This window comes from Anabrus simplex, chromosome 10 (assembly GCF_040414725.1).
Source record: "Anabrus simplex isolate iqAnaSimp1 chromosome 10, ASM4041472v1, whole genome shotgun sequence".
In the NCBI taxonomy this organism is placed as follows: Eukaryota; Metazoa; Arthropoda; class Insecta; order Orthoptera; family Tettigoniidae; genus Anabrus; species Anabrus simplex.
Genome location: NC_090274.1, coordinates 83345241 through 83361085, shown reverse-complemented (window position 1 = coordinate 83361085; position 15845 = coordinate 83345241). Strand labels below are relative to the sequence as shown.

General features: G+C 41.1%; 1 protein-coding gene across 1 annotated transcript in view; it reads right to left on the bottom strand.

Annotated features, from left to right (window-relative positions):
- Window positions 1-11018: 11018 nt before the first annotated feature.
- Window positions 11019-15845, bottom strand: part of LOC136882194 (uncharacterized protein PF3D7_1120000-like) — a 57321-nt gene continuing 52494 nt past the window's right edge. Inside the window, exon 4 of the mRNA XM_067154755.2 lies at window positions 11019-11756. Coding sequence (XP_067010856.1) covers window positions 11565-11756 — 192 coding nt within the window. The 3' untranslated portion in view covers window positions 11019-11564. The remainder of the gene's footprint in view (window positions 11757-15845) is intronic.

Sequence of the window (15845 nt, the reverse complement as noted above, 5' to 3'; positions counted from 1 at the left end):
TGAGAGCATGGTTGAAAAATTCCCATCACAGGGCAGACTCATCCAGAATACGCTGCTGTAAAAAGAAATAAACCTCTGCAGGCAAGTATTTTTGAAGATAATTATAATCTCCGAGCAAGAGACTTGTAGCCACGGATCTCGACGCATCGCCAAATCAACGGGTTAAGTTACATGATACTCTGAACAATTTATAGCATTACTGAGCACGCGTTTGCCTTCAAACCCATATTCGTTCGCATGTGAGCTGTTACACTGACATTCTGGCTGTAGGGTTTGTCACAGACATTAGATAGGTATGGCCCTTGCCTGTATGAGTACGCATGTGAATGGTTAGATCGACATTCTGCTGAAGGATTTGCCGTAAATATTGCAGCAGAGTGGCTTCTCGTCTCAAAGCGTTCGAATATGAAATGTTAGATCGCCTTTCTGCTGAAGGATTTGCCGTAAATATTGCAGCTGATTGGCTTTTCGCCGGTTTGAGACCACATGAGTACTATTAGATTGAGTTTGACGCTGAAGGATTTGTCACGGACATTGCATCTGTGAGGATTCTCGTCAGTGTGAGTTCGCATGTGTTTCGAGAGTGCATTTCTATCGGTGAAAACTTGAATACAGAAACTGCAACAGTGTGGCTTCTCACCTGTGATTCTTAAAGTAATCCGTTCGACTGCCTTCCTGTCTAAGGAATTAGCCACAGGCATTGCAGCATTAGGAACTCTTGCCTGCGTGATTCCGCACGCGAGCTGCTAGATACGCTTTAATGCTGAAGTATTACCTCTTCTGTGTGAACTGGTTAACTGTACGACTGCCTTTCTGGCTGAAGGATTTACCATAAAAATTGCATTAGTTTGGCTTCTCGCCTGTGTGAGTCCGCACGTGCACTGCTAGGACGCTTCAATGCTGAAAGATTTGACACCGACACTCTACAAGTGTGGCTTCTCGTCCGTGTGAGTCCGCACGTGAGCTGCTAAGTACGCTTTCGTGCTGAATGATTTTCCACAGACATTGCAGCAAGGTAGCTTCTCGCCTGCGTGAGTCCGTATGTGGGCTGTTATATTCACTTTCTGGCTGAAGGACTGGCCACAGACATTGCATCAGTACGGCTTTTCGCCTTTGTGAGTCCGCATGTGGGATGTTAGATTGCCCTTCTGACTGAAGGTCTTCCTACAGACATTGCACCAGTATGGCTTCTCGCCTGTGTGAGTCCGCATGTGGGCTGTTACACTGCCCTTCTGACTGAAGGTCTTCCTACAGACATTGCAGCAGTATGGCTTCTCTCCTTTGTGAGTCCGCCTGTGGACTGTTACACTGCTATTCTGACTGAAGGTCTTCCTACATACATTGCAACAGAATGGCTTCTCGCCTGTGTGAGTACGCATATGGTCTGTTAGACTGCTTTTATTGCTGAAGGACTTGCTGCAGATATTGCACCAGAGTAGCTTCTCGCCTGTGTGAGTCCGCATGTGGGATGTTAGACTGCTTTTCGTGCTGAAGGACTTGCTACAGATATAGCAAGAGTATGGCTTCTCGCTTGTGTGAGTCCGGATGTGGATTGTCAGGTGGCTTTTCTCGCTGAAGGACTTGCTACAGATATTACAACAGTATGGCTTCTCGCCTGTGTGAGTCCGCATGTGGGATGTTAGACTGCTTTTCTGGCACAATGTCTTGCTACAGATATAGCACCAGTATGACTTCTTGCCTGTATGAGTCCAAATTTGGGCTGTTAGACTGTCTTCCTGGCTGAAGGACTTGCTACAGACATTGCAACTGTGTGGCTTCTGGCTGAAGGATATGTCACAAGGACTGCTCCTGAAACAAGGTGCTCCACCATCCGGAGGTTGATGTTCTGCGTAGCTCACCTCGGGTCTCGATCTACAGCGAAAAAATTAAAACGATGTTGCCAACAGATCAACAGTCAACTCCACTACAATTCTCACATTGGCGAAATGCTACTACTGAAGATTCCACTGACATATATCACATACAGAGAGCTTGTTACTCATGAATATCACTTTCCTGGGGTTAAAAGTCATCTTGAGGTCAAATTCAGAGTGTAGTCGTAAATTCGAAAAGGTCTCGCTTTTTACGAGAATGTGTTGAGTCTTTTGTCTCGAATCACGATATCACGCGCAAGAAACATCTGACGATTTAGGAACGTGTAATCTCAAAGACAATTCCATTGACTGAATGCATGAGAATAAGTGGTTCAGCCTGAAAGGAGAAACACAAACTCTGTAATCCGCCAAACATTTACCTATTGAAATTCGTATGTCTGTTCTCGAACACGAAGGACAGAGTATGCTTTGGGGATTTCATCTTGTTCAAAAAGTACTCTGCGGTTTGTGGCAGGCGAGTAATCATTTTTGTAGAAAAGCCCTTGACCTTGAGGTTGTTCGAGAGAGAATCTCAATGTTGGAGATATTAATAAAGTTGAGAACATGGTTTTCCGACTGTCAGCAAGATCTACTGAACAATGGGAAATCATTTATAAATATTAATAACAGTCGCGCAAACATACGCATTGTATTTGTACATTGTTACCATATCATTGCCGCATTCGACTACGTCAGAGTGTGCAGTTAACTATAAACACATAGCTTGGATGTGCAACCAAACACAGTCGACATACATATAGACGGACGGTAGTAAGAACAAGGAAGTTCATACTTACTACCATGTACTACATCATTCTACATCTTAGTTACTGTCTTTAACAGCAGCATGGAAACCACTAATCCAGATAAAATCCTCGAAAAGCTGAAAGATAACGTGCAGATTACAGCTTTCAGTTTCACCTCCAGATACTGCTGTGTTAGATATTATGATGGCGACAAGGAATATGGCTTTGGTAGCAGCGTTTTATAACAATTTGCTGATATAATGAAATATTTGAACCCAAATGCTGGCTGTCACGCCCTTGACAAGAGTTCCTCTAACACTACAGCTAAAAGGAGCACAAAAATCAAGGCTTGAGCTAAAAATAAAGATTACAGGACATTGAACTGCACCGCAGTGGATATTCCTACTTTGTAAAGGAAGGAAAGAGATTCCTTTTATTTCAAGAACTTCAAAGAAAAAGTGATTATTTTTAGTGGAATGATAACATCGTTGGGCAGCATCCTAGTTTGTGCATGTCTCCCCACCGCAGAGTAGTTCGAGACATTCTAGGAAGGAAGAGCCAGAAATACAAATTTCTTGGTTAAGGGTGAGATTCCCTTAAGCAAGCTCGTAGGAAAAGGCGATCACGCAGGCCAAAATACATCGTAAGATGAAGTGATATTTCCCAATTCACATGGGCCGGTGGAAAGCATGACTTCCTCACAAGTAAAGTAGTAGGAGGCTCGACCACGTGGACAAATGAAACGGGGTCATTGATTCCAGATACGACAGACTAGACCACTTGAACACCACACAAAATATTAATATTGCCACCACAAGGCAACAGCGGGCAGAGAATACGACAGTGGTCTTAATGTCATACATATTGTTGCATATCATACCAAGCAAAAGGAACAATATTCTGTGGCAATTCTTCTTTACGTGATTATGTGATTTTTGTGACAAGTGAATTATCAGGTTCTCAATTAGTTTTTCATTCTGTATTGATGAATATACTCCAAGAACTATACTGAAATTCAAGTCACGAGCTTAGGAAAAGTATCCTTCCGCATGTGAGCACGTCCCCTGTTCCCCCTTCCAGTCTCGTCACCGTTCTCCATCTCCGCCACAACCAGGTTATCATTAACGCCGTGCGTCCATCTGACAAGTACAGTACTTCATTCTGAAATAGTGAAGCATCAAACGAAATCACTTCCTTTCACACAGCTGTGCCTTGATTACGTCCCATACCTATTTATTCCTTTACTGACCATGTAAAATCTACAGATTACTGACGAATACCGAGGCAAGAGAAGCAAGGTTTATTTTTATTTCATAATGCAATTTGTGTGAGGCAATGGAGACTGTCCGTGTCAGTTTCTCACAGTTAAAAAGCAGAGTGGGATTGCAGAATACAATGCTCCCAGGAATGTTTGAAATATTGTAGTCTCGTCATTCGGAAGGTAAAAAAGAACACATGATCCTCTGATGACAACATTTCTGCAGGTAGAGGGCGATTACGAATATAAAGTACACATTATTATTATTATTATTATTATTATTATTATTATTATTATTATCATCGAATACGCCAAGGATCATATTCCCATACCGTGTTAAGGCCCTTCCTGTTTTATTTACGGCGAGTGCTCAGCTGACACATCGATCTTTCGCTGGAGACTTGGATTTTCCGTGGAGTTAAAATTCCAAGCGAGCGGCGTAAACACTGTACACAAAAACGCCGATCAGCTGCGCGGTCTTCTTCACGTCTTCCACAATCCACAGTGGATTCTAATCTCGTAGGCTACTGTAAACGTTTAAAACAATTTGGTTTAGATTTTCTACTTTATTTTTCTCCACTTTTGTTAGCTTTAAAGTATTTCACAGGGGACTCATGCGTCACAACATCACACACGCCTTGCTCACAGCTGGCAGCCATTATGAATACTGAACAGTGAACACGCTGTTGCAGCCAGTATCGCCAACAGTTTTCTTGGATCCATCTTCAACATCACACATATTATGCAAACTTATCAGCAGTGGAATGAACTCGAACAAAGTTACTAAGTACACAGTGCAATAAGATATCAATATCATATTAAATAATTATTATTTTGCTACATACACCACTGAGAACAATAACTATTCATAGCCATCTACGTATGAAACACAAGAGTTGGTAACGAACCCGAATAACATACAACCTGTGATATATTTTCCATATTTATACAGGGCAAAAATTTTTATTCATCAAGTCAGTTCACCAGAATATCTAACCAAACTGAAGAAAGCTCCTGACTTCAGGAACAAGTAACAAATCTAGGGAACTATTTGGCGCTGCGGAAGCCTTTTCACCGACCAGAAGTCTGGCTAACATCAAAGGACCACTTTCGATACGGAACAGTTGGCAGAAGAGGTACTCTACCTTTATGGAAGTTGATGCAGAAAGTAGCGTAGCATTCCTCCTCCAGAGGAGCGGATGCAAAAGACGTCTGTTCTCCATCTGCGGAGCGGCGTCATTAGCTGTCATTAGCTCTAAAATGTTTCCTAACAAGCTGCCCGTAAAAAAACACCATCACATCATTATGGCAAAGTCTCATGGAATCGGAAACAAAGGTTAGGGCGTCCCCTGGAAGGGGCGCGCGTTGGCAGGGCCCAGTCAGCGTGAAAGGTATGCAAGGGTTACCATCGCACGGGCTGTGACGGCTAAAGAAGCGAATTATCCCATCCTGTATCGCATCACTTTACTAAGTCTGGACGAAGTAGCGAATTAGCCACAGCCCTTGAGAGAAGGCATGTAGGCATCTGTAAGGTGCAGAAGAAAAGTTGGAGTGGGGACAAGTTTATAACTTATGTGCAAAAGAACACGAAGAAGTGTGACAATCGCTTGATGTAACTCGTCTACGTTGGGGACAGAAGGAAATTCCAATTTTTCAGTGCAACGCTGCATAAACTGGGCTGAGCACGGAAACCTGATGGACACGTCGGATGGAGAAAGGAATACCACACAGCCCATGGAATACTTGGGTATGGACAGAAGAACGACGACGGCCAAAATTTCCCAATTAAGTAGAAACAAAACATCGCGAACAAATAGTACAAAAGCGCGATATTCATCTTGTGAGATGAAGGAATCTCAAAGATGTTCTAGAGACAACAGTTGTTCCTTACGGAACCGTTATAATGCAACATCGACCAGTCACCTGTAAGCTGCGGGAAAAGTCACCATGATCCCAAAAATTCGCAGGAAATGGACCAAACAATCAAATAGTGGCGCCTGAAGGAGGAGGTCGATGTTGTTGCGAAAGTTACAGTGCCACAAATGACCATAGTTGAAGTGAGCCGGACTAAACTGAAAGACACCGCATGCTCTGTTTTGGAACAACTAAGTCGGGGCGACGACGACGAAGGTTTATCTATGACACGTGGCTTCGGAATGACGATGTTAAGGATGCAGTACCGTTGAAGGAACAGCTGTACCACGCGGTTCTTACCCGTTGGAACGCCTACAAAGCAGCCAAAAGTAATGTGAAGGAGGTTACTGCCATAGCAAGAGCACACCGGTATGCAGGTGAAATTTGGTACGCCAGAAGACGAGCGGGATATTTAAAGGCTAGTCAAATCAAGGCAACGAAAAACGGAAGCCAACGTTTTTACAGCTTCAGAGAGGAAACAGATGATTTGCTACTCGACTGGAAGGAAGTGCGAGAACACTGGCGGAACTACTTTGACAAAATTTCCATCTTGGAATTTCAGTATCTACATATCCAATACACCTCTGCTGCTGAAGGTCCAACGAAGGATAATGTCATCACTGAGGTCCAGGCTATGCTGAAGAAAATGAAACCAGGTAAAGCCACTGGCACCGATGATCTTCCAGCAGAGTTTCGTTTCTCTCAACTACGGGATGCAGAGTGTGGCTAGAATGAGCTTTTCAACCTGATCATCAAAGAAGGTCAAAAACCAACAGATGGGTAACGGAATATCGATTCAGAAATAAGTGAAATCCTGCCTATTCTTCTAATCATCGCCCGATCAGACTTGTGAGCCACACAATGACAATTTTCGAACAAATCCTCGACAAAAGGATTGGCGATTTAGCCAAACTCAACACGAGCCGAGCTAGATTGGTGTAAAATTTTGGCACAACAGGAGCAATCCACGCTGCAAGGCTCTTAGTTGTTAGACATAGTGAAAAGAATAATAACAATCATCTCGACTTTCTGGACCTTGAGAAGTCCTTCATCAGGTACCTCAAGAGCTTACCTGGTCAGCGCTACAAGAATATGGCATTCCAGAGCACATTATTAAGGGGGCACAATTGCTCTATATAGAACCAAGGAGTTACGTTCAAGCTGCCGCAGGAGCGTCTGATGACTTCCATAGAACGGTAGGAGTCCACCAAGGCCGTGCCTTATCATCACTGCTGTTCATTCTTGAGATGGACACCATTACATCAGACCTGCACAAGCCAACACCATGGACACGTCTCTAAGTTAATGGCGCCATTTTGTCTGCAGAGAATAAGTTTGATATCCGCGTCAAACAGAAGATTGGAATAATCGACTGGCGCAATATGTCCCGCCCTCAACAAAAAGAAGACATAGTCGAGAAGATGAAACCGTGCGTGTTGCCGGTGAAAATACAGCCAGCACAAGTAGAGATATTTGGGTCCACAATCTCTGATGATGGCGACTTACTGATGAAGTCACCTTAAGGATATAAAAAGCCAGGCTGAAATGGAGAATAACAACGGGCGCGTTGCGACCGTCAGATGAAGGGCCATCTGAAACCTAAGATCTACAAAACTGTTATCTGCCTTGTCGTTTCCTACGGCAATAAATGCTGGCCAGCTACAAAAGAAGTAGATCTCAAATTAAGCGTCATTGATACGAAGATGCTTATTAGGAATGCTGGCATTTCTAGACTGAATCACATTCCAAATGATGCTATTATGAAATGTTTTGGCGTTGCACCGATCCAGAAGAAAATTGAGGAAAGCCATGTGCGCAGGTTTGGGAATGTGTTGCGTGCAGAGGACGATATATAGTTAAAGTCAGCGTATACACAGGAAGTCTGTGAAAAGAAGCGCAAGGCACGAACAAGACAGCAAAGGAAAGATACAGTGCACAACGACACGAAAGCCGAGAATACATACAAACATGGCCCGAAACCTAACTGGAGACAATGAATCACGACAGCGGATCATCCACCAGGCAGGACTAACACTAAAGAAGCAGAATAACAAAAAGCAGACATGAATATTCTACTATGAAAAATGGGATATAATGGATATTTTTCACATCCTAGCATTCAACGTAATATGTTCAAATTCTCTCTCCTAAAGCCTACGTCCAATATTTATAAATGACTTAGTGTTTGAATGACAGAGTACTTCTCGATTTGATGTTTAAGCAACTATATGAAATGCATTATAAAAAAATGAATAACTGAACAAAATAAAAATTTCAGAATGATGTGTGTTAATCGGGCGTGACAGAATAGCCGTGGAGGAGTCAGTCAGTGTATTCTGGACTGAACGGAAGTTCGTCTTAGACAGCAGACAATCAGATTCATCAATTTGGTATTTTAATACGGTCAAGTCTATAATTATGAAGACCGTGGAGGAGTGGCAAAAATGGCTGGTTCAGGACCATGTGTCTCTAGACATGAGTCTCTTCACTAATTATTTAGCACAGGGCAATGTGTCTCTCCACAAACGGAAGGTAACCTTGTCACTAACTGGTGAGATCACGGCCATGTGTCACTACACAAATTAAAGTTAACCTCATCACTAACTGCTTAGCTCAGAGCTATGCTCTCTCCACAACAGGAAGGTAACCTCATCACTAAGACGTAAGCTCAAAAATATTTGTCTTTCCACAAGTCAGCAATTAGGAAATTTTATTATCTTTATAACCTTTTCTTATGTAATTCAGTACCAAATGAACATGGCAAACCTTTTAGACATTTAAGTTGCTGCATGATATTTGTAGACTGCTGAAATGAGAGTCAGGACAAGATAGCACCAGAGGTTAGATATAAAAAGTGGGAAGCAGTAGATACAGTAAGGCCGGTCGAATGAATCCTTCAGAAGCATCTAAAACATATGATAAACAACGGACTAAACTACGTGGACAATGGATTATCCTCGGCCTTGTATACCAAGGAAAAAGTATACACACAAAAGGCTTGCTGCTTTGCTGGTTGGAGAGTGACCCTGCATGATATATGTTTAGGAAGAATGCTTAATTCATCTTCATCCAAAAATAGAAATATGCATTGTGGAATAATTATTTTGTGTGAAAAGTATTGATAAGCAACATTCTTATTGGTGGTCATATTACAAGATTGTTTTCTAACGTAGCCTACTGTGTCCTGTTACACAAGAATTACTCAGAAACCGGAGAAATTCAACCTCAAAGAGTTGACGTATTTGGGCGTTCCTCAGTTGTGTGCATGGTTCTAATTTGACTAATGAGAGAGTGCACTGGGCAGTTCTCAGGAATGAAATGAATATTTCTTGCCACTGGTTGTGAAGGTCAGGATAACACAGCGCCAGATGGGAGATGAGTGGGAAGCAGTCAACGCATCACGTAACAGACGAGGAGACTCTCACTACCCACAAAATCAAATAAGCCTTTCAGACTTCATAGTTTCTATCAATAATCTGGTTTGAAGTCAACCCTTAAGCTATGACTAGCCATTGCAGAGGCTGCCAATACATGGGCGCGGCTAAGAGCACTAACCCGAGCTTAAACAATCATTTCCCACGGATTATCAAAGATCGTTTCACACAGTAACCAAAAAAGGTGTGACAGCAATAAATGAATTAGCAAGTAGTCCATTGGCACACCTACAGTTCAAGAAACACTACTGCATTAAAGGTTTGAAAATAGGATATACATGTGTGCTGCTCTGTTACGTCACTGATAAAAATAATTTTGAAATAAATTTATATCATTAGATTATTTTTTACCTACTTTTACGAGATAATAAATTCACCTGATGAATTCTGGAAATTTCTTAGGCAACCTGCACAAAATATAAATCTTCCATTGTAGCTATCCATTTTATTAGTTTATATTAATTGTGTTAATGTGTTTCCAGTCAACACAGTACAAGCACTTCACTGACAATGAGCACTAAAATGAAAAGTGGGGAAATGGCGACATTCAGCAAGTGTGACTGCAACACTGGAACAAAGATACTTCACTACCACAATATCTTGTTATGCTTAAAACCATGTGGAAGATTTATTTGAAAACTATGGTACTAAAGATGTTGGACTACTGAACTGAACGTTTCATTTCTACAGCAAATTATCTGCTTTGGTGTTCACAAATGGAGAAATTTGACTTAACACAACAGAACTGGAAAGTTTAAAATATGACATTCTTTGTGTTATTGCACTATTGAACTGAGCCATAAATATATTGATTAATGAAGCTATGTTAGTTTGGAATTATTATATTGTTTGCAATGTACATAAAAAATAACAATCTTGAATTTGTATATTTATTTCATAATCTTCAATTATGCCTCTTTCTGTGCACCACTCTTGATACAAACATACAAAATTACTGAGAATATCTGGAGGTGATAGTTGCAGATGGCATTTCAGATGATAAAAATGTGAAAAAATTATTCGGTGACAGTGAAAGAACGAATACAGCTTTCACCCTTGCTTAAAGGTATAAAACTAAGAAACAATTCTAGGTTCTGTTCAACCCAATCAACACACATCACTTTACAAGTGAACTATTTATTTAGGGACATGTTTCGTCTCTAGTTGAGACTTCATCAGACATTAAATCACATGCTAAATTACAAAACTCAAATTAGACACTCAAAAAATGTTAAAAAATGGAAGAACCCAATATCTTTTTAAGGTCTATTTGGGAAATGCAAAATATATATATATATACTTAAGATGCATTCTATTTTATTTGCGACATGACATTGGAATGAATTCCATTCTAGAGGGACCAGCCATAGGGGGGCCTCAAGATGAGCTAAATACAACTAAATACAACTTTTCATATAAAAAGATTTCTTTCTGTAAAGAAATTTAATCTCTTTTCTTAACCACAAGTGGTTGACCTTGTTTTGAATCGAAAGGTGAAACTAAGATGATATAATTTTTCTTTGGGAAGGTTATGAGAATTTGGGAATTACTTTGCTTACTAGACATTTCTTTTAAAATGCTATGTCTTTTGAAATTTTTGCTAATCTGATTTTGAGATTCATGAACCTATTTAAAACGTTCTTAGCCTGGTTGGCTTCATTAGTACAATTCACAAACTTCATTGTGTAGATATTTCTGAAGTGTATTTTTTTTAAACAAATTTAAGCACAATTTACGAACATCACTGTGTAGATCTGTATTGACACAGTTAAAACTAACAAGCAATGCTAGGTTTTGGTCCACCCAATCAATTCACATCAAGTGAACTATTTATTTAGGAACATGTTTCGTCTCTATTTAAGACTTCATCAGCCATAAAATCACGTGGTAGATTACACAGACCTCAAGATACAACTTTCATTTAAAAGGGATTTCATTCTGTAAAGAAATTTAATCTCTTTTCTTAACCATAAATGGTTGACCTTGTTTTGAATCGAAAGGTTAAACTAAAATGATATATTTTTTCTTCCTAAATAAACAGTTCATTTGTAAAGTGTAGTGTATTGATTGGGTGGAACAAAACCTAGCAATGTTTCTTAGTTTTAACTGTGTCAATACAGATCTACATAGTGATGTTCGTAAAATGTGCTTAAATTTGTTGTAAACAAATACACTTCAGAAATATCTAGCTCTACCAGAGATTTTTTGTAGATAGATTAGAAAAAAACTGCATGAAGGGTCATTAAATATGATCTAAAAGTTCCTGAATATTTTAGATAAAATTAGCCTATATAATTTTAAGATATTAGTGTTTAAATGTAACAATTTAAAGAAAGGATTAAACTGATGAAAACGGCCAGTTTTCGGATATAAAACTTCCACTACTGAACACAACTCTGAATAGGTACTGCATATTCCATACTGTGTAGGGTATGTGGTGGACGTACTTTGTTTCTTCTTTGATGTTTGGTACCAGCTGGTTAATTGAACCCGGATCTGTGAATATTTCCTCCTTAATACCTTCGGAAGGCTATAAGTAAAAAATAAGAAAAGTATAATTAAAAGGGAATAAAAACATATATGACTAAACATTAAATAGCTGAGAAAATACATTTCATATTCGCACAATAAGAGTCTACTTAATTTATATTCCAAAGTAAAAATATAAGAATGGAAAGGAACAGTGAAATAAAATTGAATCAAATCAAAATCACTTCATTTTTCAAAAGAGATATCTACAGCGATGGCAAATGGTACACAAGAATACATTATTGACAAGCACTAAACTTTAAATTAAGAAAAGAAGACATTTTCCTCAAACACAGTATTATACAATTTACACGAACAATTTTTCTATTAATCACACAGCTCATGCTTAATAAATTTATATTATTTACAAGATTCTACACATAATATCTTCTGTACTTACAAACATAATCAACTCATATATATTATGTGGAGTTACTTCAAATAATACTATGAAACTGCTATAAGATTGAAATATACACTGCATTTATTTACACTGACTGACAGAGCATTTCGAACCACTCCTCCTTGGTGTTGCATTGTCACTGTCAGTCAGTGTATAAACATGCAAGCTATTAAGATAAAATTTTATTAGTACAAACAACACGAAGAGTGTTCAAAATCTTTCATTTTGTCACGCTGTGGACTAATGTGTAAAAATTACAGGAGTTAGGTGATGTCTAGAGGTCTCCACCGAGCACCTTACTGAGTTTTAATATATTTCTTTACAATTTGCTTTACATCGCACCGACACAGATAGATCTTATGGCGACGATGGGTTAGGAAAGGACTAGGGATGGGAAAGAAGCGGCTGTGGCCGTAAATAAGGTAGAGAACCAGCATTTTCCTGGCGTTAAATTCGGAAACCATGAAAAACCATCTTCAGGGCTGCCGGCATTGGGACTCCAACCCACTATCTCCCGGATGCAAGCTCACAGCTGCGCACCTCTAATTGGACGGCCAACTCGACCAGTAGTTTCAATACAATCGATATCTTTGATACTCTAGGTTACATTACTTTCAAGTACTTGCAGGATTACTCTCTTCAGTCATAATCCTAACAGTTTCCATCGCATTCGGTCTAGTCCCACCAAAGCTGTTCCTTGTCAGATGACAACATGGATGGGGATGTCCTTGTATTACCCATTAGTACAGGAATTTCGTATAGTAAAGATAACTCCCTAAATTCGTAACAGCAAAGCCTGAAAGAACTTGCACAAAATTCACCCTACTGTCCTAACCAGCAGCTAACATGCCACGGTTTGAAATGGACAATTCCTGCAATATACCGCAAGTAGCAATGATACCAACGTCCACACATTACGTATATGGCAAAGAATCTTGGAACACTATCAGCTGTTGCGTGGCCTTGGAACAAAGACAGATGTCACACAATACCTAGCAGTGCATTACAGTACTACGTGGAAGACAGAGGAACTACTTGAATAAAATGAGAATATTCATATAAAAACTACAACATTTCTAAGGAACTTCAGAATTAATGGTTTAAAATAAGGAATGTGGTAGTAGTGGTGAATGATTTTTTACGAGTTAGTACAACTACACAACCATCCTCTCAAAGAGTGGCTGTCTCACGTACATGGACGTGATATACACTGACTGACAGAGCAAATGCAACACCAAGAAGGAGTGGTTCGAAAGGGATAAAAGTTAGGGAAAAAACAGAGACGGCACGAACGAATAATTGATGTTTATTTCAAACCGATATGCAGGTTACACAATGCGCACGGCATCGACTCAGTAGGATGTAGGACCACCGCGAGCGGCGATGCACGCAGAAACACGTCGAGGTACAGAGTCAATAAGAGTGCGGATGGTGTCCTGAGGGATGGTTCTCCATTCTCTGTCAACCATTTGCCACAGTTGGTCGTCCGTACGAGGCTGGGGCAGAGTTTGCAAACGGCGTCCAATGAGATTCCACACGTGTTCGATTGGTGAGAGATCCGGAGAGTACGCTGGCCACGGAAGCATCTGTACACCTCGTAGAGACTGTTGGGAGATGCGAGCAGTGTGTGGGCGGGCATTATCCTGCTGAAACAGAGCATTGGGCAGCCCCTAAAGGTACGGGAGTGCCACCGGCCGCAGCACATGCTGCACGTAGCGGTGGGCATTTAACGTGCCTTGAATACGCACTAGAGGTGACGTGGATTCATACGCAATAGCGCCCCAAACCATGATGTCGCGTTGTCTAGCGGTAGGGCGCTCCACAGTTACTGCCGGATTTGACCTTTCTCCACGCCGACGCCACACTCGTCTGCGGTGACTATCACTGACAGAACAGAAGCGTGACTCATCGGAGAACACGACGTTCCGCCATTCCCTCATCCAAGTCGCTCTAGCCCGGCACCATGCCAGGCGTGCACGTCTATGCTGTGGAGTCAATGGTAGTCTTCTGAGCGGACGCCGGGAGTGCAGGCCTCCTTCAACCAATCGACGGGAAATTGTTCTGGTCGATATTGGAACAGCCAGGGTGTCTTGCACATGCTGAAGAATGGCGGTTGACGTGGCGTGCGGGGCTGCCACCGCTTGGCGGCGGATGCGCCGATCCTCGCGTGCTGACGTCACTCGGGCTGCGCCTGGACCCCTCGCACGTGCCACATGTCGCTGCGCCAACCATCTTCGCCACAGGCGCTGCACCGTGGACACATCCCTATGGGTATCGGCTGCGATTTGACGAAGCGACCAACCTGCCCTTCTCAGCCCGATCACCATACCCCTCGTAAAGTCGTCCGTCTGCTGGAAATGCCTCCGTTGACGGCGGCCTTGCATTCTTAGCTATACACATGTCCTGTGGCACACGACAACACGTTCTACAATGACTGTCGGCTGAAAAATCACGGTACGAAGTGGGCCATTCGCCAACGCCGTGTCCCATTTATCGTTCGCTACGTGCGCAGCACAGCGGCGCATTTCACATCATGAGCACACCTCAGTGACGTCAGTCTACCCTGCAATTGGCATAAAGTTCTGACCATTCCTTCTTGGTGTTGCATTTGCTCTGTCAGTCAGTGTATATAAAAGGCTTCTAAGATCTTTAAGACTTACTGGAGGCAAAAATGATAACCTCCATAAATCCAGTACCAAATAATAATGGAACTGAAGCAAAGTATTACAGTGAAACATCGTTAGAGCGTTCCTCATTTACACCTTTTCTCACTTAGCACGACGTAAATTCGAAGTCCCAATGCTCATCGTATTAAATCCATATAAAATACGTCACTTAGCACGTCACTAATTTTTGCTATTACTGCTTAGTACGATTATATTTTCCTAGTCCTGAAAATGTTATTTGTCATCCCTTGTGGAAGGAACGTGATTTCAAACTCCGGTAAGAGCCCTGCCCGCAGTTGCGTGATAACTCGACAAGGTCTTGAATTCTTTAAGTTCACAGAATAAATTTCACCTTCAAGGAGCCTCAGAAACGCTCAGTTTTGCTTGCCGGTCGGCAATGAAACTGCTGAATAACACTATCAGCCTGTTTGTGCTTGTATTTCAGATTCGATTCAAAAGTTAGAAATGTATTTCCTGTTTAGTTGCACAATGACGGGTAGCAAATATTTGTCGCGCGGTAGCCTACATCCGCAACATAATCGTGTGAAGTTGACCACCCACTGGTCCGAAATAAAATGTTTTCTCTAGCATTTGTTTTAGAAAGAGTGAGATATGCAATAATAGTTCGATGTTTTTATGTGCCAAATTCAAATATTTTCATATTTGTTGTTCTTAACACTTTCCGGTGTACAATTTTAATGTTATAAGCCACAGCAGAAAAGGTCTCATATGTGTTCTCTCGTGTTTTTTCACATCACAATAGTCTCTCCTTACAGAGTTTCGCTGTACCCGTAGATATACGACGAGAAATCCGAATATGTCGGAAAATCGTATGTACTGTTTCGATATCCCTGTTCGATAATTTTTATACATTTATTCAGTAGTACGTTTTCTTGCTTACCACATTCATTTTCCTTGTCCCCTGCAGAAACGTCTTAACGAGGTTTCACTGTGTTCAAATCAAGAGAATTGGTAAATATGGCAAAGGTCTGGCTTCCAAAAACAAAATTACCAAGTTTCG